This window comes from Ranitomeya imitator, chromosome 3, assembly GCF_032444005.1.
Source record: "Ranitomeya imitator isolate aRanImi1 chromosome 3, aRanImi1.pri, whole genome shotgun sequence".
NCBI classification, from domain to species: Eukaryota; Metazoa; Chordata; class Amphibia; order Anura; family Dendrobatidae; genus Ranitomeya; species Ranitomeya imitator.
In genome coordinates, this window is record NC_091284.1 from 678,428,802 (window position 1) to 678,451,967 (window position 23,166).

Below are 23,166 nucleotides of genomic sequence, written 5' to 3' on the forward strand. Positions count from 1 at the left end.
AAGGACAAGAAGATAACTTCTCTAAGATGGGCCATGTCGGTTCTCGGGACCATGACGTCGTGCATCCAGATGGTGTCATGGGCACAAGCCCACACCAGAGTACTCCAGACTTATATTCTGTCAAATTGGGACGGATCCCCAGATTCTCTGGACAGAAAGATCAGGATACCACCGCACGTAAAGTCATCCTTGACGTGGTGGCTACAAAAGGAAAACCTACTGAAGGGAATTTCCTGGTCGCAGGATCCAGCAATCTCTATAACAGTAGATGCCAGCGAAAAAGGTTGGGGAGCTACGGTAGCCCAACACATATTTCAAGGGAGCTGGCCAAGCGAGATAAGTCAACGATCCTCAAACTTCAGAGAATTAAAGGCTGTAGAGGAAATCCTCAAAGCAGCGGTAACGCTTGTACAGAATTCCCATATCAAGATCTACTCGGACAACATGACAACAGTTGCCCATCTTCGTCATCAGGGAAGTACAAGACACGAGGATCTAAAGGCCATATCAGCCAGAATATTTTCCTGGGCCGAAGAACATGTTCTCTCTCTTTCTGCCCTGCACATAAGAGGGGAAATAAATGTACAGGCCGACTTCCTGAGCAGAGAAAAGATCCATCCCGGAGAATGGGGTCTAGACCCAGAGACTTTTCAGTTTTTGGTCAGGAAGTGGGGTCAGCCGGAAGTGGACCTGTTTGCGAACGCCCAGAACACAAAAGTGGATCAATTTTTTTCTCTAGATCCAACCGATCCGGGGCTAGGAGTAGACGCATTGGCCCAACCATGGACATTCTCTCTGGCCTACGCGTTTCCTCCATTACCAATTCTACCAAAGGTCCTACAGAAGATAAGGACAGAAAGAGTCAGTGTAATCTTAGTAGCTCCATTCTGGCCCAAAAGAAGTTGGTTTGGGTCCCTCATCAGCCTAAAAGTAGATGGACCAATAGCACTACCTCCGATCAAGAACCTCCTCTATCAGGGGCCAATACTTCATCCAGACCCCGAAAGATTACACCTGAATGCCTGGCTTCTGAATTCTCAATTCTGAGAACCAGAGGGCTATCAAAGAAGGTCATTAGTACGCTACAGAAAAGCCGGAAGACCGTTACCAATTCCATTTATCAGAAAATATGGAAGACCTATATATCATGGAGTGCTCCTGAACGGCCCAACCCAGATAGGCCGAACTTAGCCCGAATCCTTGATTTTCTACAGGATGGATTAGAAAAAGGTCTCAAACCCAGCACCCTCAAGGTACAGGTGTCGGCACTAAGCTCGTATTTCGACCAACCTCTATCCGAACACAGATGGATAAGAAGGTTTATGACGGCAGCATCCCGCATATCTCCAAGATCCATTAATATAGTCCCGTCTTGGGACCTCAATATAGTTCTGAAGGGACTTACACTTCCACCTTTTGAACCCTTGTCATCAATACCAATGGATAGACTCGCCTGGAAAACCACCTTCCTGATAGCTATAACGACAGCCAGGAGAGTAGGTGAACTACAGGCCCTGTCGATCAATGAACCTTACATGAGGATTCTACAAGATAGGCTTATTCTGCGATTGGATCCATCATTTCTTCCAAAAGTCGTCTCTGACTTTCATAAGTCACAGGAGATAATTCTCCCTTCCTTTTATCAAGAACCAAAAAATGAAGAGGAACAACAGTTCCATACTTTAGACGTTCGAAGAACGGTACTTTATTACCTTCAGATCTCAGATAAAATTAGGAAGGATCAAAATTTACTTATCCATCTTCATGGGCAGAATAAGGGAAAGAAGACTTCCAAATCTACAATTGCCAATTGGATCAAGAGAGCAATCTTGGAGGCCTATCAGATCCAAGGCCTTCCACCGCCAGAGAAATTCACAGCTCACTCTACCAGAGCAACAGCTGTCTCCTGGGCCGAGAAAGCCAGTGCTTCCATTGAGCAAATATGCAGAGCGGCCACGTGGTCCTCGGTCCATACATTTTCTAAACATTACAGGCTAGACCTGATGTCAAAGGAGGACTTAGCCTTTGGAGAAAAAGTCCTTGGGGCTATAGTCCCTCCCTAATAGATTACTCTTGGGTACTGCTCCAGGTGTGCTGTCGTGGTGGTTACTAGAGAAAATAGAATTATTCTTACCGTTAATTCGGTTTCTAGTAACTCACCACGACAGCAGGAGTAATCCCTCCCTATGCTTGTTATACGTTCTGAAAAGAATAAATATAATTTGAAGCATTCATTCTCCTGTGGTCCTTTATAATAACACTGAGGGGGAGGATGAGGGAGGGGTTATTTAACCTCTTGTCATTTCCTGTCCCTATTAGGAAAGGGGTAACATCCTCCAGGTGTGCTGTCGTGGTGAGTTACTAGAAACCGAATTAACGGTAAGAATAATTCTATTATATATATATATATATATATATATATATATATATATATATATATATATATATATATATAATCTATATCAGTAGACACATATATGTATATATATTAATATTTCATCCAGTGCGATGTAGCAGAAAGCCGGTAATTCAATTACCGACTTTTGCTTTCTCCTTCCTAAAACCCGACATGATATGAGACATGGTTTACATACAGTAAACCATCTCATATCCCCATTTTTTTTGCATATTCCACACTACTAATGTTAGTAGTGTGTCTATGCAAAATTTGGCCGTTCTAGCTAGTAAATTAAGGGGTTAAATGGCGGAAAAAATTGGCGTGGGCTCCCGCACAATTTTCTCCGCCAGAGTAGTAAAGCCAGTGACTGATGGCAGATATTAATAGCCTGGAGAGGGTCCATGGTTATTGGCCCCCCCCAGCTAAAAACATCTGCCCCCAGCCACCCCAGAAAAGGCACATCTGGAAGATGCGCCTATTCTGGCACTTGGCCACGCTCTTCCCATTCCCGTGTAGCGGTGGGATATGGGGTAATGAAGGGTTAATGCCACCTTGCTATTGTAAGGTGACATTAAGCCAAATTAATAATGGAGAGGCGTCAATTATGACACCTATCCATTATTAATCCAATACTAGTAAAGGGTTAAAAAAATACAAACACATTATTAAAAATTATTTTAATGAAATAAAAACAAAGGTTGTTGTAATATTTTATTGAACGCCCAATCCAATGACTGAAGACCCTCGATCTGTAACAAAAAAAACATAATAAACCAACAATATCCTTACCTTCCGCAGATCTGTAAAGTCCAACGATGTAAATCCATCTGAAGGGGTTAAAATATTTTGCAGACACGAGCTTTGCTAATGCAACGTTGCTCATGTCTGCAAAACCCCGCGGCTCATCATCCCCGCGCATCTGCCGCCACCACACTACTGCCACAACCAAACGGTAAACCTGCATTCCAACCATAAGACGCACCCCCCATTTTCCTCATAATTTTTTTTTGGGGGAAAGTGCGTCTTATAGTCCGAAAAAAATACGGTATGTGAAGGGATGTCGAGCTGTAGAAGGTTCATCCTTATTCTCAATTGCACATGGAAACACAAGAAGCAATGAAATGAAACTGAAAACATACAGATTAGATTTAGAAAAAAAAAAAAGTGGTGAGTTCTTCTTCAATGGAAGTCTTCAAACAAAGGCTGGACAGACATGAGATGGTTTCGTGAATCCTGCATTGAGCAGGGGTTGGACCAGATGACGCTGGAGGTCTCTCCAACTCTAGCATTCTATGATTTCAGTGTGTGGTTGTAAGATTACTCCACAGCAGTACACCTGCTGTCTTCGTGTTTGACTCTGATCTTCCCTTCACTCTTTACTTCTAATCATCTGCTTGCTCTGATCATCGCCTGTATGTAGCAGAGCCGGTCGGGTTATGGCAGTTTCTAGATACACATTGAAGCACACCAAAAAAAAAATGTTTTTCAAAAAAATATGAAAAACAAAAGTTCAAATTCAAAATAAAACAACAAAAAAAAAAAAATCAAACACATTTGGATCATCACAGACCACTGGGTGGCGCTCATAGCAATCTGGCAGTGACAACCATAGAGGTCTCCAGCAGACCTCTGATTGTCATGCCAACCCATCTGTGACCCGTGATCATGTGACGGGGGCCACAGATGGGAGGATTTCGGACGCGACTGCCGGAATTGCATGTTAACCCCTATATCCCATATGATGTACTATCCCGTCGAGGTGACCTGGGACTTAATTCCCAGTGACGGGATAGTACGTCATAGTGGATCGGCCGCGCTCACGGGGGGAGTGCGGCCAGGTGCCAGCTGACTGTCGCAGCTGACATCCGGCACTATGTGCCAGGAGCGGTCACGGACCGCTCCTGGCACATTAATCCCCGGAACACTGCGATCAAAGATGATCTCAGTGTTCTGGCGGTATAAGGAAACATTGCGCAGGGAAGGGGCTCCCTGCGTGCTTCCCTGAGACCCTCGGTGCAACGCTATGTGATCGCATTGCTTTGAGGGTCTCCTATCTCCTCCTCCCTGCAGGCCTGGAGCCAAAATGGCTGCGGGTCTCCTTCCGGGTCCTGCAGGGAGGTGGCTTTCAAGCCTCCCTACACTGCCTGTCAGATCGCTGATCTGACAGTGCATTGCGAAGTGTCAGATCATCGATCTGATAATATATAGAGATGTCCCCCCCCGGGCAATGTAAAAAAAGTAAATAAAAAAAAGAAAATAATTACATGTGTAAAAAAATAAAATAAAAATTCCTAAAGAAAAAAAAAATTTTGTGTCAATAAATACATTTCTTTAAATAAAAAAAACCAAAACAATAAAAGTACACGTGTTTAGTATCGCCGCGTCTGTAACGACCCGACCTATAAAACTGTCCCACTAGTTAACCCCTTCAGTGAACACCGTAAAAAAGAGGCAAAAACAGCTTTATCATACCACCGAACAAAAAGTGGAATAACACGCAATCAAAAAGACTGATATAAATAACCATGGTACCGCTGAAGACGTCATCTTGTCCCGCGAAAAACGAGCCGCCATACAGCATCATCAGCGAAAAAATAAAAAAGTTATAGTCCTCAGAATAAAGCGATGCAAAAATAATAATTTTTTATATAAAATAGTTTTTATCGTATAAAAGCGCCACAACTGTAATCGTTCTGACCCGAAGAATAAAACTGCTTTACCAATATTATCAAACGTGGAACGGTATAAGCGCCCCCGCCCCCCAAAAAAATAAAAAATAAAATCATGAATAGCTGGTTTTTGTTCATTCTACCTCACAAAAATCGGAATAAAGAGCGATCAAAAAACGTTACGTGCCCAAAAATGTTACCAATAAAAACATCAACACGTCCGGCAAAAAACAAGACCTCACATGACTCTGTGGACCAAAATATGGAAAAATTATAGCTCTCAAAATGTTGAGACGCAAAAACTTTTTTTTTCCAATAAAAGGCATCTTAGTGTGTGACTGCTGCCAATCATAAAAAATCTGCTATAAAACCCACTAAACCCCCCTTCATCATCCCCTTAGGGAAAAATAACATTTAAAAAAATGTATTTATTTCCATTTTCCCGTTAGGGTTGGGGCTACAGTTAGGGTTTCAGTTAGAATTGAGGGGTTTCCACTGTTTAGGCACATCAGGGGCTCTCAAAACGCGATATGGCTTTGTATATATCTCAATTCCAGCCAATTCTGCGTTGAAAAAGTAACAGTGCTCCTTCCCTTCCGAGCTCTCCTGTGTGCCCAAACAGGGGTTTACCCCAACATAAGGGGTATCGACGTACTCAGGACTAATTGCACAACAACTTTTGGGGTCCAATTTCTAATGTTACCCTTGGGAAAATAGAAAACCGGGGGCTAAAAAATAATTTTTGTGGAAAAAAAAAAAGATTTTTTTATTTTTATTTTCACGGCTCTGTTATAAACTGTAGTGAAACACTTGGGGGTTCAAAGTTCTCACAACACATCTAGATAAGTTCCTTAGGGGGGGTCTTCTTTCCAAAATGGTGTCACTTGTGGGGATTTTCAATGTTTAGGCACATCAGGGGCTCTCGAAACGCAACATGGCGTCCGATCTCAATTCCAGTCAATTTTGCATTGAAAAGTCAAACGGCGCTCCTTCCCTTCCGAGCTCTGCCATGTTCCCAAACAGTGGTTTGCCCCCATATATGGGATATCTGGGTACTCAGGACAAATTGTACAACAACTTTTGGGGTCCAATTTCTCCAGTTACCCTTGGTAAAATAAAACAAATTGGAGCTGAAGTAAATTTTTAGTGAAAAAAAAGTTAAATGTTCATTTTCATTTAAACATTCCAAAAATTCGTGTGAAACACCTGAAGGGTTAATAAACTTCTTGAATGTGGTTTTGAGCACCTTGAGGGGTGCAGTTTTTAGAATGGTGTCACACTTGGGTATTTTCTATCATATAGACCCCTCAAAATGACTTCAAATGAGATGTGGTCCCTAAAAAAAAAAATGGTGTTGTAAAAATGAAAAATTGCTGGTCAACTTTTAACCCTTATAACTCCCTAAGAAAAAAAAAATTTTGGTTCCAAAATTGTGCTGATGTAAAGTAGACATGTGGGAAATGTTACTACTTATGTGTGACATATCTCTGTGATTTAATTGCAAAAAAATTGGAAAGTTGCAAAATTTTCAAAATTTTCGCCAAATTTCCTTTTTTTTCACAAATAAACACAGGTAATATCAAAGAAGTTTTACCACTATCATGAAGTACAATATGTCACGAGAAAGCAATGTCAGAATCACTGGGATCCGTTGAAGCTTTCAGGAGTTATAACCTCATAAAGGGACAGTGGTCAGAATTCTAACAATTGGCCCGGTCATTAACGTGCAAACAACCCTTGGGGGTAAAGGGGTTAAGATTACCGTACTTATAATATTTTCAATGGTTTTGGCAATGTACCTTTTTGTACCTGTTGAATCATTTGTTACTGTTATGTCTTGTGTAAGTAAAAGTCCCCTCTGTAAACAAAGTGCTGCAGAATATGTTGACGCTATTGTAATAAACATGATTATAATACTAATATCTGTATATAGACCGTTAGTCTGAAGATCACTAATGTTGGTGTGCTGCTTACATTACTTTTCTAGTACCTGTTTTGCTTGACTCCCAAAAGCAGATTGGAAATTACGTTTCACTGTGGGCAAAATATTTGTTTTCTCCTTTTTGTAATGTCTGTATGACACACAATTGCACTGGTATTTTTTTTTTCACACTGTATTCCTGTATGTTTTTGCTTTGCCTCTCCAAAACTGCATGTTCATTGTATTGTAATCCTTGAATGTCAGTCCCTTTCCATTCATTACATTAGCCCCTCTTGATGAATCTCATAAAATGCATAGAGCTTGTGGTCCACACATAAAAGCCTGTTCAATTCGGAGTCCAAGTGCCGCTCACGTGGCATAGTTTGGTAAAGGAACTGACAATGCAGAAATAAACATTGGTCTGTCAGATAATTAACCCCTTAGCGACCGCCGATACGCCTTTTAACGGCGGCCGCTAAGGGTACTTAAACCACAGCGCCGTTAATTAACGGCGCTGTGGAAAAAGTGAAGAGCGCCCCCACAGAGTCGGATTTTCTCCAGGGTCTCGGCTGCCGGGGGTAGCCGAGACCCCAGAGAACATGATTCGGGGGGTTTTTAACCGACCCCGCATTTGCGATCGCCGGTAATTAACCGTTTACCGGCGATCGCAAAAAACAAAACAAAACGCGATCTCTTTTTTTTAATTTCTCTGTCCTCCGAAGTGATCGCACATCAGAGGACAGAGAAAAGCGGTCCCAGATAGCCCCCCAATACTCACCTATCTCCCCCGGTGCTCCTCGTGGCTCCCGGTGGGCGCCGCCATCTTCAAAATGGCGGGCGCATGCGCCCGCCGGCCGGCACCAGGAGAATCTTTGGGGTCTCGGCTGCTGGGGGTAGCAGAGACCCCAAAGAACATGATCGGGGTCGGTTTTACTGACTCCTGTTTTGCGATCGCCGGTAATTAACTGTTTACCGGCGACCGCGAAAAAAAAAAAAAAATTGTAATTCTCTGCCCTCTGATGTGATTGCACATCAGAGGAGAGAGAAATAGGGGGATTCGGGGACCCTATTATACTTACCGGTGTCCCTGGATCCTCCTGCTGCTCCTCCTGGCTGCCGGGGAAAAGAAAAAAATTAGGGTTAGACCTAGGGTTAGGGTTGGGGCAAAATTTAGGGTTAGGGTTGGGGCTAAATTCAGGGTTAGGGTTCTTTCACACTTACGTCGGTACGGGGCCGTCGCAATGCGTCGGCCCGACATACCGACGCACGTTGTGAAAATTGTGCACAACGTGGGCAGCGGATGTAGTTTTTCAACGCATCCGCTGCCCAATCTATGTCCTGGGGAGGAGGGGGCGGAGTTACGGCCACGCATGCGTGGTCAGAAATGGCGGACGCGACGTACAAAAAAAGTTACATTGAACGTTTTTTGTGCCGACGGTCCGCCAAAACACAACTGATCCAGTGCACGACGGACGTGACGTGTGGCCATCCGTCACGATCCGTCGGCAATACAAGTCTATGGGCAAAAAACGCATCCTGCGGGCACATTTGGAGGATCCGTTTTTTTGTCCAAAACGACGGATTGCGACGGATGCCTAACGACGCAAGTGTGAAAGTAGCCTTAGGGTTAGGGTTGGGGCTAAAGTTAGGGCTAGATTTGGGGTTAGGGTTTGGATTAGAGTTGGTGTTAGGGTTGGCATTAGGGTTACGCTTGGGATTAGGGTTAAGGTTAGGGTTGTGATTAGGGGTGTATTGGGATTAGGGTTAGGTTTGAGGTTAGGGTTGAGATTAGGATTAGGGGTGTGTTAAATTTAGGGTTTTGATTAGGGTTATGGTTAGGGTTGACATTAGGGTTGTTTTGGGGTAAGGGTTGTGATTATCGTTAGGGTTAGTGACTAGGATTATGGATCGGGTTGGGATTAGGGTTAGGGGTGTGTTGGGGTTTGGGTTGGAGCTAGCATTGGGGGGTTTCCACTGTTTAGGTACATCAGGGGGTCTCCAAACACGACAGCCAATTTTGCGCTCAAAAAGTCAAATGGTGCTCCCTCCCTTCTGAGCTCTGCCGTGCGCCCAAACAGTGGGTTACCCCGACATATGGCACATCAGTGTACTCGGGATAAATTGGACAACAACTATTGCGGTCCAATTTCTCCTGTTACCCTTGTGAAAATAAAAACTTGGGGGCTACAATATCTTTTTTGTGGAGAAAAAATATTTTTTATTTTCACGACTGCATTCTAAACTTCTGTGAAGCACTTGGGCATTCAAAGTTCTCACCACACATCTAGATAAGTTCCTTAAGGGGTCTAGTTTCCAAAATGGTGTCTTTTGTGGGGAGTTTCCACTGTTTAGGCACATCAGGGGCTCTCTAAACGTGACATGGTGTCCGATCTCAATTCCAGCCAATTCTGCATTGAAAAAGTCAAACGGCGCTCCTTCACTTCTAAGTTCTGCGGTGCGCCCAAACAGTGGTTTACCCCCACATATGGGGTATTGGCGTATTCAGGAGAAATTGCATAACAAAATTTATGGTTACATTTCTGTTTTTACACTTGTGAAAATAAAAAAAATGGTTCTGAATTAAGATGTTTGCAAAAAAAAGTTAAATGTTCATTTTTTCCTTCCACATTGTTTCAGTTCCTGTGAAGCACGTAAAGGGTTAATAAACTTCTTGAATGTGGTTTTGAGCACCTTGAGGGGTCTAGTTTTTAGAATGGTGTCACACTTCATTATTTTCTATCATATAGACCCCTCAAAATGACTTCAAATGTGATGTGGTCCCTAAAAAAAAAAGTGTTGTAAAAATGAGAAATTGCTGGTCAACTTTTAACCCTTATAACTCCCTAACAAAAAAAATTTTGTTTCCAAAATTGTGCTGATGTAAAGTAAACATGTGGGAAATGTTATTTATTAACTATTTTTTGTGACACATCTCTCTGATTTAAGGGCATAAAAATACAAAGTTTGAAAAATTGCAAAATGTTAAAAATTTTCGCCATATTTCCGTTTTTTTTCATAAATAATCGCAAGTAATATCGAAGAAATGTTACCACTAACATGAAGTACAATATGTCACGAAAAAACAATCTCCGAATCAGCGGGATCCGTTGAAGCGTTCCAGAGTTATAAAATCATAAAGTGACAGTGGTCAGAATTGCAATAATTGGCTCGGTCATTCAGTACCAAATTGGCTCTGTCATTCAGTACCAAATTGGCTCTGTCACTAAGGGGTTAAAGGGAATTTTGTCTGTACCATCCTCCCACTACAAACTGCTCATATGGGCATGCAGGTCTTTGAAAGCTAAATCCATGGACACTTTTATATCTTCTATTTGTTGCTGCATTCCCAAGAACTAGGCCTTAATGCATATACAAATGAGACATTAAGTGCCCTAAGACTTTTCCTCTGTCTCCTGGGGTTGTTTCCGTTCCTCGAGCAGCCTCTTTAGCTTTATTGGTAGCTCACGCTTTGTCTGACTTCAGGCCTCAGACAAGGAAATTAGGCAGAAGCCAGTTAAGTGCTCTGTCATGCTTAGAGCACTTAATGCCTCCAAAAACATTTTTCAGGAGTGATGACTAAACTTGTATAAAAGTCATTATAGTGTTATTGCCGAAAATGAATACCAAGACTATATAGGTCTGCCCGTTGTCTTTTATTGCTTGTGACTTTTCTTTCTTTCTACTATATTGACCAAGGGGCAGCACGGTGGCTCAGTGGATAGCACTGCAGCCTTGCAGCGCTGGAGTCCTGGGTTCTAATCCCACCTTGGACACCAAGGTTTCCTCCCACATTCCAAAGACATACTGATAGGGAATTAAGATTGTGAGCCCCAGTGATGATGTGTGCAAAACTGTAAAGCGCTGCGGAATATGTTAGCGCTATATAAATATAAAGATTATTATAATTATTATTTCACTGCAATCTAGGAAAGGCAAAGGGCCTGGTGTAGATAATAAGGTTATGGTTATGTAGACAAAGCACTGCTGGTTACCAGTGGATTTCTGCAACTGTACAACTTATCCTTCAATGTATTTTCTTTTTCATTTTAGCATCCACTGGTCCAAGCAATATTCAATCGCAACATAGAAGAAGTACGATTACTATTGAGCCAAAAGGAAAATGTCAACATTTTGGTAAGTAGTGATCCTCATGACGACATCCGGGTCACCAGACCTAGAAAACTTGCTGATCATGCCCAGTGCAAGAGGAGCTAGTTTGCCAGCCACATAGCTTATTGCCCAGCCACGTAGCTTATTGCCCAGCCACGTAGCATATTGCCCAGCCACGTAGCATATTGCCCAGCCACGTAGCATATTGCCCAGCCACGTAGCATATTGCCCAGCCACGTAGCATATTGCCCAGCCACGTAGCATATTGCCCAGCCACGTAGCATATTGCCCAGCCACGTATGTAACAGGTTAAAAAATAATAATAATAATAATAATAATTTTTATTTATATAGCGCCAACATATTCCGCAGCGCTTTACAAATTATAGAGGGGACTTGTACATACAATAGACATTACAGCATAACAGAAATACAGTTCAAAACAGATACCAAGAGGAGTGAGGGCCCTGCTCGTAAGCTTACAAACTATGAGGAAAAGGGGAGACACGAGAGGTGGATGGTAACAATTGCTATAGTTATTCGGACCAGCCATAGTGTAAGGCTTGGGTGTTCATGTAAAGCTGCATGAACCAGTTAATTAATTTTTTTTTTTTTTTAATATAGGCCACACAGGGATCGTTAGGTTAATGCATTGAGGCGGTAGGCCAGTCTGAACAAATGAGTTTTTAGGGCACGCTTAAAACTGTGGGGATTGGGGATTAATCGTATTATCCTAGGTAGTGCATTCCAAAGAATCGGCGCAGCTATACTCACCTTCCGAGGCAGCCCTTGTAGTCATGTCGCCTGTGTGCGGTGCACTCGGCAGCTTCTGGTCCCAGGGTTGGTAGCGCAGGACCCGTGATGACGTTGCGGTCACATGACCACGATGTCATGGCAGGTCCTTGTCGCATACCATCCTGGAACCTGCCGCTTGCATAGAGCGGTTACCCGAGCGTCGCGAGAAGCGGGAAAGGCGGCGGAAGGTGAGTATTTAATGATTTTTTATTATTTTTAACATTAGATCCTTTTACTATTGACGCTGCGTAGGCAGCATCAATAGTAAAAACTTGGTCGCACAGCTCCCTCTCCCTCAAATAGTATATACCTGTACGTATGTCATCTCTTCTGTATATACTATATACCTGTGTAATCTCCTCCTATATATAGTATATATCTGTATGTCATCTCCTCCTATATATAGTATATATCTGTATGTCATCTCCTATATATAGTATATATCTGTATGTCATCTCCTCCTGTATTAGACCTCGTTCACACGTTATTTGGTCAGTATTTTTACCTCAGTATTTGTAAGCTAAATTGGCAGCCTAAATCTCCAGTCGACAGGAAGCCCTCCCCCCTAGCAGTATATATTAGCTCACACATACACATAATAGACAGGTCATGTGACTGACAGCTGCCGTATTTCCTGTATGGTACATTTGTTGCTCTTGTAGTTTGTCTGCTTATTAATCAGATTTTTATTTTTGAAGGATAATACCAGACTTGTGTGTGTTTTAGGGCGAGTTTCATGTGTCAAGTTGTGTGTGTCGAGTTGCATGTGGCGACATGCATGTAGCGACTTTTGTGAGATGAGTTTTGTGTGTCGAGTTGCATGTGACAGGTTAGTGTAGCAAGTTGTGTGCAGCAAGTTTTGCGCGTGGCAAGTTTTGTGTGAGGCAACTTTTGCATGTGTTGCAACTTTTGTGCATGTGGCAATTTTTCCGCGTGTGCAAGTTTTGCGTGTGGCGAGGTTTCCATGAGGTGAGTTTTGCATGTGTGGTGAGTTTTGCGTGAGCCTAGTTTTGCATGTGGCGAGTTTTGTGCGTGGCGAGTTTTGAGCGGCGACTTTTGTGTTTCGACTTTTATGTGAGAGGTTAGTGTATGTGTGGTGAAATGTGTGCTGAGGGTGGTATATGTGTACAAGCACGTGGTAGTGTGTGGCGGATTTTGTGTGTTCATATCCTGTGTGTGGTGAGTATACCATGTCGGGGCCCCACCTTAGTAACTGTATGGTATATACTCTTTGGCGCCATCGCTCTCACTCTTTAAGTCCCCCTTGTTCACATCTGGCAGCTCGTGACATTTTTACGCACTTCTTGTGTGAAAATGTAAGATCTGGGGCTAAAACAAAATTTTGGTGGTAAAAATGTAGTTATTTTGTCTTCACTGCCCAATCTACTATATAATTGTCTAAGGGTCACTTCCGTCTGTCCTTCTGTCTGTCACGGTTATTCATTCGCTGATTGGCCTTGCCAGCTGCCTGTCATGGCTGCCGCGACCAATCAGCGACGGGCACAGTCCGGAAGAAAATGGCCGCTCCTTACTCCCCGCGGTCACTGCCTGTCGCCCGCATACTCCCCTCTGGTCACCGCTAACACAGGGTTAATGCCGGCGGTAACGGACCGCGTTATGCCGCGGGTAACGCACTCTGTTACCGCCGCTATTAACCCTGTGTGTCCCCAACTTTTTTACTATTGACGCTGCCTATGCGGCATCAATAGTAAAAAATGTTATGTTAAAAATAATAAAAAATAAAAAAAACCTGCTATACTCACCCTCCGTAGTCGCTCGCGCCGGCCTCCATCTTCCGTTGCAGGTTCCAGTGGCAAAGATGGTATGGGAGAAGGGCCTGCCATGACGTCACGGTCATGTGACCGCGACGTCATCACAGGCCCTGCGCTAGAAAGACTTGCCATGACGTCACGGTCATGTGACCGCAATGTCATCACAGGTCCTGCGCGCATACCAACCCTGGGACCGGAAGCTGCCGTGGACTACAAGGGGCCCTCGGAAAGGTGAGTATATGTTTATTTTTATTTTTTTTAACCTGTTACGAACCTGGCTGGGCAATATACTACGTGACTTGGCAATATACTACGTGGCTCTGTGCTGTATACTACTTCGCTGTGCAATATACTATGTGGCTCTGTGCTGTATACTATGTCATTGGGCAATATACTATGTAACTGGGCAATATACTACGTAACTGGCCAATATACTACATGGCTCTGTGCTGTATACTACGTGGCTCTGTGCAATATACTACGTGGCTCTGTGCTGTATACTATGTCACTGGGCAATATACTGTCACTGGGCAATATACTACGTGGCTGCGCAATATACTACGTCACTAGGCAATATACTACGTGGCTGCGCAATATACGTCACTAGGCAATATACTACGTGACTGTGCAATCTGCTACGTGGCTGTGCAATCTGCTACGTGGCTGTGCAATCTGGCTACGTGGCTGTGCAATCTGGCTACGTGGCTGTGCAATCTGGCTACGTGGCTGTGCAATCTGGCTACGTGGCTGTGCAATCTGGCTACGTGGCTGTGCAATCTGGCTACGTGGCTGTGCAATCTGGCTACGTGGCTGTGCAATCTGGCTACGTGGCTGTGCAATCTGGCTACGTGGCTGTGCAGTGTGCTACGTCACAAAAGGTTGATACATAAAATGAGGGGAAAATATGTCTAAGTGGGTTAAGAGCTGACTCAGGGATAAAAAACAAAGGGTGGTTATTAATGGAGCACACTCAGACTGGGTCATGGCTAGCAGTGGCGTACCACAGGGGTCAGTATTGGGCCCTCTTCTTTTGAACATATTTATTAATGACCTTGTAGGGGGCATTGAGTAGAATTTCAACATTTGCAGATGACACTAAACTCTGCAGGGTAATCAATACAGGGGAGGACAATTTTATATTACAGGATGATTTATGTAAACTAGAAGCTTGGGCTGATAAATGGCAAATGAGCCTTAATGGGGATAAATGTAAGGTCATGCACTTGGGTAGAAGTAATAAGATGTATAATTATGTGCTTAATTCTAAAACTCTGGGCAAAACCGTCAATGAAAAAGACCTGGGTGTATGGGTGGATGACAAACTCATATTCAGTGGCCAGTGTCAGGCAGCTGCTGCAAAGGCAAATAAAATAATGGGATGCATTAAAAGAGGCATTGATGCTCATGAGGAGAATATAATTTTACCTCTATACAAGTCACTAGTTCGCCCACACTTAGAATACTGTGCACAGTTCTGGTCTCCGGTGTATAAGAAAGACATAGCTGAACTGGAGCGGGTGCAGAGAAGAGCGACCAAGGTTATTAGAGGACTGGGGGGTCTGCAATACCAAGATAGGTTATTACACTTGGGGCTATTTAGTTTGGAAAAACGAAGACTAAGGGGTGATCTTATGTTAATGTATAAATATATGAGGGGACAGTACAAAGACCTTTCTGGTGATCTTTTTAATCATAGACCTGAAACAGGGACAAGGGGGCATCCTCTGCGTTTGGAGGAAAAAAGGTTTAAGCATATTAACAGACGCGGATTCTTTACTGTAAGAGCAGTGAGACTATGGAACTCTCTGCCGTATGATGTTGTAATGAGTGATTCATTACTTAAATTTAAGAGGGGACTGGATACATTTCTGGAAATGTATAATGTTTGAGGTTATATATACTAGATTCCTTGATAGGGCGTTGATCCAGGGAACTAGTCTGAATGCCGTATGTGGAGTCGGGAAGGAATTTTTTTCCCCAAGGTGGAGCTTACTCTTTGCCACATGGGTTTTTTCTGCCTTCCTCTGGATCAACATGTTAAAGCATGTTGGGTTAGGCTGGGTTCCCATTGCGTTATGGGACCGCGTTAAACGGACAGCGTTGCACGGCGAAATTAACGCCGTGCAACGCGGCCGTTAACGCGCCCATTCACGCTAATGGGAACGCGCTACACTAGCGCGTGCCATGTTCGGCACGCGCTAGCGACGCGCAGGAGATTCCTGGCGCGCCCGCGGACGCTGCTTGCAGCGTCCGAGGCGCGCCCGCGGTCCGTTCCCCGCTCTCGCAGATCGGGGATCTGCGAGAGCGGGGACGTTACCGCGACCCCGACCGCAGCCCCATAGAAAACATTGCGTTAGCGCAATCCGCTAGCGCTAAACGGATTGCACTAACGCAATGTGACCCTAGCCTAAGGCTATGGGTTGAACTAGATGGACTTGTAGTCTTAATTCAACCTTAATAACTATGTAACTAGGCAATATACTACGTGGCTGTGCAATATACTACGTGGACATGCATATTCTAGAATACCCGATGCGTTAGAATCGGGCCACCATCTTGTGGTATATAATTCTGTGATCCACCCATGGTATCAATATGTTCACTGCATCCCTAGATTAATTCATTGTGGAGTGTACCGTATTTTTCGGACTAGAAGGCACACTTTTTCCCCAAAAGATGTTGGCTGAAAACGTGGGTGCGTCTTATAGGTGGAATGTACTTACAGTTAGTGTGGTGGCAGCAGGGGTTGGGCGATTCTTCCGGTGTTCCTACGCTGCAGGGTGATGATCTCTCTCCCATCCCAGCCTGGTGCGGCAGGTTCGGTGGAGCAGGGTGGGCTCCGATGACATTTTGTGAAAGCCCAAAGGCCCTGCACTTCTATTGCCTCGATGCTGTGGCCTCTGGGAAAGGGCTGCCAGAGGCAGCGCATGCGCAGATTGAGATCTCGGCTCCAAGCTCTCGTCTCCCAAGATCTCAATCTGCACATGTGCCTCTTCCGGTGACCATTTCCAGAGGCCACAGCACCACTGCGCACTGCTGTACCTTTATCACTGGGATGAGATATCCTGGAGACCACCACATCGCAGCAATGGATGTGCAGGAGCTCCAGGCTTTCACAAAATGTCACTGTAGCCCCCTTGCACGGCCGAACCTGTGCATCAGTCTGGGTCATGTTGCCGGACCACCAAATGCCCCCTTTGACTCCGCCCCACCAGCGCTGTTGATCCACCCCCGGGTAAGCGGAATTCGGGATTAAGACGGACCCCCATTTGACGCATTATTTTTTTCCCCATTTACCTTGTGAAAATTTTGGCTGCATCTTATGGTATGGTGTGTCTTATGGTCCGAAAAAAAAGAAACCCCCTCCTCCCCCCCCCCCCCCCCCAAAAAAAAAAAACCCCGGTAATTTGTAAAATGGGGTCACTAAGGCTGGGTTCACATTGCGTTTCAGTGTGAGCGCTAGCGGACAGCGTTGCACGGCGAAATTAACGCCGTGCAACGCGTCCGTTAGCGCAGGGGTCCCCAACTCCAGTCCTCAAGGCCCACCAACAGGTCATGTTTTCAGGATTTCCTTTGCATTGCACAGGTGATGCAATTATTACCTGGGCAAGACTAAGGAAATCCTGAAAACATGACATGTTGGTGGGCCTTGAGGACTGGAGTTGGGGACCCCTGCGTTAGCGCTCCCATTGCCCGCAATGTTAAAGCGCATTGCTAGCGCGTGTTATTTTCGGCACGCGCTAGCGATGTGCCGTTCTTTTGTAGCGCGCCTCGGACGCTGCTTGCAGCGTCCGCGGCACGCCCGAGGTCCGTTCCCCGCGGGGACGTTAACGTGACCCCGAAAAAGACATTGCGTTAGTGCAATCCATTTAGCGCTAAGCGCTAGCGGATTGCGCCAACGCAATGTGAACCTAGCCTTATGGGGGTTCTGCTGTTCTGGCACCTCATGGGCTCTTACAGTGGGCTGTGGCACCTGCAAGCCATAACATTAAAATCTGGCGCTCCTTGCCTTCTTAGCTTTGCATCTTGCCTAAATAATATTTCCCCCTTTTTTTTCTTTTTTCTTTTTTTTTTCATGTAGGGTATTGGCACACTCTCTGGAATAAATGGACCTCAGTTTGTTAAAAAAAAAAAAATGTATAGTGGTCAAGAAAAAAACATCCTTCTTGTCCTTGCACTTGACCACCAGCACATTGTCACTGCATTTGGCTGATCTCGCCCTTTTTGAGCAGCTGCCCAACTAGCGTCTTAGGGAGGCCTCTCTGATTTTTATGGACAGTACCGCATTCTGCACTAGCTTGCACAGAGAGGGTCTTAAACAGTGGGATGCTGGTATAAAATGTATCTACATAGAGGTGATGATCTTGATCCAGAAGTGGGTGCACCAAGTGCCACACAATTTTCCCACTCCTAAGACAGAGGGGCACATTTAGGTGGTTCAATTTGTGTCCTTCCATTCATAAACTAACTTGTGGGTGTACCAAATTCCGTACTTGGCACTCTAACTGGTCAGGTATTGCCGGAATTTGGGCTTCCCCTTGAAATGTATTAGGGACTCATTCACGAAGATTTCTCTTTGGGGAACGTACCCCTTAGCAAATTTGTTGGCTGAAGTGATCAATGACCTGCTGAACTTTGAGAAGTCTGTCAAAGTTGATGTCATCTCACGGAGAACATTGTGCGTTGTCACTGTAATGCAAACATTTTTGGACTGCCTCAACTTATTTACGGAACATGGCTATGCGGAAATGTGGTGTTGTTTAAAACCTCAACACCCCAGTATTGCCAAATCTCTGGCTTCTTCACTAACCCCAAGTGAAGGACAAGGCCCCAAAACATCAACAATTCTACTGCGTCTACAGGGGTCCTGTAAGAAAATTATGAAGGATGATTTTGTGTCAAAATTGCTGGGCGTACAAATTTGTCTGGGCCATCATGAGGTTTACAAAATTCTCAGAGAAAAATACTTTGAAAGTCTATTTCTGTGAGGCCAGTGGTGTCAAATTTGATTCCTTATTGTGCCACAAAATCAGGAATCGGTGGGTCATAATCTTCAGAGAGTAAGGTTCATACAGCGTCAGTAACAGTGCACGCTGGTTCATTTTCTGTCCTGGGGCGTTTGCGTGGCGGTTCAGTATCTCTTGAGGAGGATGAGAAATAAAGTATGGTGGCATCTTCTCCCTGACTATCTGTGTTAAGGTACCGTTACACTAAACGACTTACCAACGATCACGACCAGCGATACGACCTGGCAGTCATCGTTGGTAAGTCGTTGTGTGGTCGCTGGGGAGCTGTCACACAGACAGCTCTCTCCAGCGACCAACGATCCGGGGAAAGACTTCGGCATCGTTGAAACGGTCTTCAACGATGCCGAAGTCCCCGGGTAACCAGGGTAAGCATCGGGTTACTAAGTGCAGGGACGTGCTTAGTAACCCGATATTTACCCTGGTTACCATTGTAAAACTAAAAAAAAACCAAAAAACTACATACTCACATTCTGATGTCTGTCACGTCCCCCACCGTCAGCTTCCCGCACTGACTGTGTCAGCGCCGGCCGTAAAGCAGAGCACAGCGGTCACGTCACCGCTGTGCTCTGCTTTACGGCCGGCGCTGACAGTCAGTGCAGGGAAGCTGACGGCGGGGGACGTGACAGACATCAGAATGTGAATATGTACTGTTTTTTTTTTTGTTTTTTTTTACAATGGTAGCCAGGGTAAATATCGGGTTACTAAGCGCGACCCTGCACTTAGTAACCCGATATTTACCCTGGTTACAAGTGAACACATCGCTGGATCGGCGTCACACGCCGATTCAGCGATGACAGCAGGTGATCAGCGACCAAAAAAAGGTCCTGATCATTCCCCAACGATCTCCCAGCAGGGGCCTGATCGTTGGTCGCTGTCACACATAACGAGATCGTTAGCGGGATTGTTGCGACGTCACAAAAAGCGTGACGTTGCAATGATATCGTTAACGAAATCGTTGTGTGAAGGTACCTTTTTAGAGGCAAAGAATGCGTATGCTTCCTCCGCTAAATACCGTGATTAAGACTAGTGGGACATTTTTCCACATTCGGTGTTTGAACTTTTTTTTATTTGGAAGCGGGGAAAAAAAGAGGAAAACATTTTGGTAAAATAAAAAAACAAACTTACTAAGCAGAGTTACCGTATATACTCGAGTATAAGCCGACCCCCCTAATTTTGCCACAAAAAACTGGGAAAACTTATTGACTCGAGTATAAGCCTAGGGTGGAAATGCAGCATTTACCGGTGAATTTCAAAAATAAAAATAGATCATTATTTCCCCATAGCTGTGCCATATAGTGCTCTGCACCGTTCATTATTGCCCCATAGCTGTGCCATATAGTGCTCTGCACCGTTCATATTTCCCCATAGCTGTGCCATATAGTGCTCTGCACCGTTCATTATTGCCCCATAGCTGTGCCATATAGTGCTCTGCACCGTTCATATTTCCCCATAGCTGTGCCATATAGTGCTCTGCACCGTTCATTATTGCCCCATAGCTGTGCCATATAGTGCTCTGCACCGTTCATTATTTCCCCATAGCTGTGCCATATAGTGCTCTGCACCGTTCTTTATTGCCCCATAGCTGTGCCATATAGTGCTCTGCACCGTTCATTATTTCCCCATAGCTGTGCCATATAGTGCTCTGCACCGTTCATATTTCCCCCATAGCTGTGCCATAGTGCTCTGCACCGTTCATTATTGCCCCATAGCTGTGCCATATAGTGCTCTGCACCGTTCAGATTTCCCCATAGCTGTGCCATATAGTGCTCTGCACCGTTCATATTTCCCCATAGCTGTGCCATATAGTGCTCTGCACCGTTCATTATTTCCCCATAGCTGTGCCATATAGTGCTCTGCACCGTTCATTATTTCCCCATAGCTGTGCCATATAGTGCTCTGCACCGTTCATATTTCCCCCATAGCTGTGCCATAGTGCTCTGCACCGTTCATTATTGCCCCATAGCTGTGCCATATAGTGCTCTGCACCGTTCAGATTTCCCCATAGCTGTGCCATATAGTGCTCTGCACCGTTCATATTTCCCCATAGCTGTGCCATATAGTGCTCTGCACCGTTCATTATTTCCCCATAGCTGTGCCATATAGTGCTCTGCACCGTTCATTATTTCCCCATAGCTGTGCCATATAGTGCTCTGCACCGTTCATATTTCCCCCATAGCTGTGCCATAGTGCTCTGCACCGTTCATTATTGCCCCATAGCTGTGCCATATAGTGCTCTGCACCGTTCAGATTTCCCCATAGCTGTGCCATATAGTGCTCTGCACCGTTCATATTTCCCCATAGCTGTGCCATATAGTGCTCTGCACCGTTCTTTATTTCCCCATAGCTGTGCCATATAGTGCTCTGCACCGTTCATTATTTCCCCATAGCTGTGCCATATAGTGCTCTGCACCGTTCATTATTTCCCCATAGCTGTGCCATATAGTGCTCTGCACCGTTCATATTTCCCCATAGCTGTGCCATATAGTGCTCTGCACCGTTCATTATTTCCCCATAGCTGTGCCATATAGTGCTCTGCACCGTTCATTATTGCCCCATAGCTGTGCCATATAGTGCTCTGCACCGTTCAGATTTCCCCATAGCTGTGCCATATAGTGCTCTGCACCGTTCATTATTTCCCCATAGCTGTGCCATATAGTGCTCTGCACCGTTCATTATTTCCCCATAGCTGTGCCATATAGTGCTCTGCACCGTTCATTATTTCCCCATAGCTGTGCCATATAGTGCTCTGCACCGTTCATTATTTCCCCATAGCTGTGCCATATAGTGCTCTGCACCGTTCATATTTCCCCATAGCTGTGCCATATAGTGCTCTGCACCGTTCATATTTCCCAATAGCTGTGCCATATAGTGCTCTGCACCGTTCATTATTGCCCCATAGCTGTGCCATATAGTGCTCTGCACCGTTCATTATTGCCCCATAGCTGTGCCATATAGTGCTCTGCACCGTTCATTATTTCCCCATAGCTGTGCCATATAGTGCTCTGCACCGTTCATTATTGCCCCATAGCTGTGCCATATAGTGCTCTGCACCGTTCATATTTCCCCATAGCTGTGCCATATAGTGCTCTGCACCGTTCATTATTGCCCCATAGCTGTGCCCCATATAGTGCTCTGCACCGTTCATATTTCCCCATAGATGCTCCACATAAATCTGTGCCGCTGCTGCTGCAGTAAAAAAAATATAAAAAATAAAAAGCCATACTCGCCTCTCTTGCTTGCAGCTCCCGGCGTCTCGTCCCGGCATCTCTCCGCACTGACTGATCGGGCAGAGGGCGCCGCGCACACTATATGCGTCATCGCGCCCTCTGACCTGCACAGTCAGTGCGGATAGACGCCGGGAAGATGGAGCGGCGCCCGGCGGCTGGAACGGTAAATATGTGATACTTACCTGGTCCCGGCGTCCGGCTCCTTCTCCCGGACAGCTGTCTTCGGTGCTGCAGTTCTTCCACTGTTCAGCGGTCACCGTTACCGCTGATTAGAGAAATGACTATGTGGCTCCACCCCTATGGGAGGTGGAGCCGCATATTCATTTCTCTAATAAGCGGTCCCACGTGACCGCTGAACAGTGGAAGAACTGCAGCACCGAAGACCGTGGGACAGGCGGGGAGCGTCAGGATCGCTGGAAGCAGGTAAGTATGCCTCAGCGCCCTCTCCCCCTCACCCGCCGACCCTGCCACCCACCTTGACTCGAGTATAAGCCGAGAGGGGCACTTTCAGCCCAAAAATTTGGGCTGAAAATCTCGGCTTATACTCGAGTATATACGGTAAGAAAAAAACAAACAAACTCTACTAGACCCTGATTACCACAGTATATTTTTGCTGTCCCTAATCTAGTCCTATCAGCTAATCTAGCGATAAAGCGATAAAAACGCTTTAAAAACGCATACATTTGCATCCTATCATTTAGAATGCATCCTATCATTTAGAATGCATTCTGCAATTTTTGTGCACATGATGGGTTTTTTTTGTTTGAAAAAAAACGCATCACGGTAAAAAAAAGCAGCATGTTCATTAATTTGGGGATTTTTCGAGTTTTTCCCGCTATTTAATGCATTGGAAAAAAAACGCATGCAGATTTCTGCAAGAAATCCTGACGTGTGCACATACCCTTACAACGGGACGCCAATCAGTCATGAACTGAACAACGCTCAGATGTGATTCTTCTTTACCGTGCTATCTGACACTAAACTTGACTAAATTCGGTAAAATTACTGTAGTAGTTGCTGATTACTACAGTATATTTTTACTGTCCCTAATCTTGTCTTATCGACTAATATACGTTTGTGTTTTTTTATTCGATTCTTTTTTTCACGCACAAAAAAAAGCAACCAGAGGACGAACAGCGATGTTCGTCACCGACCAGCACTCAATGGCTGTAGGACGTGCTCACGGATGTGGTGCAACAACTGTAGGAGAAAAAGACCGGGAAATAAATAGTCCTTGTCAAATGCTAG

General features: G+C 44.9%; 1 protein-coding gene across 8 annotated transcripts in view; it reads left to right on the plus strand.

Annotated features, from left to right (window-relative positions):
* The window catches only part of ANKRD52 (ankyrin repeat domain 52), a 130,107-nt gene that overhangs the window by 19,990 nt on the left and 86,951 nt on the right, over nt 1-23,166 (plus strand). For all 8 annotated transcript variants that reach the window (XM_069758389.1, XM_069758390.1, XM_069758391.1 and 5 more), the window contains exon 2: nt 11,039-11,122. In XM_069758389.1, coding sequence (XP_069614490.1) covers nt 11,039-11,122 — 84 coding nt within the window. The remainder of the gene's footprint in view (nt 1-11,038; nt 11,123-23,166) is intronic.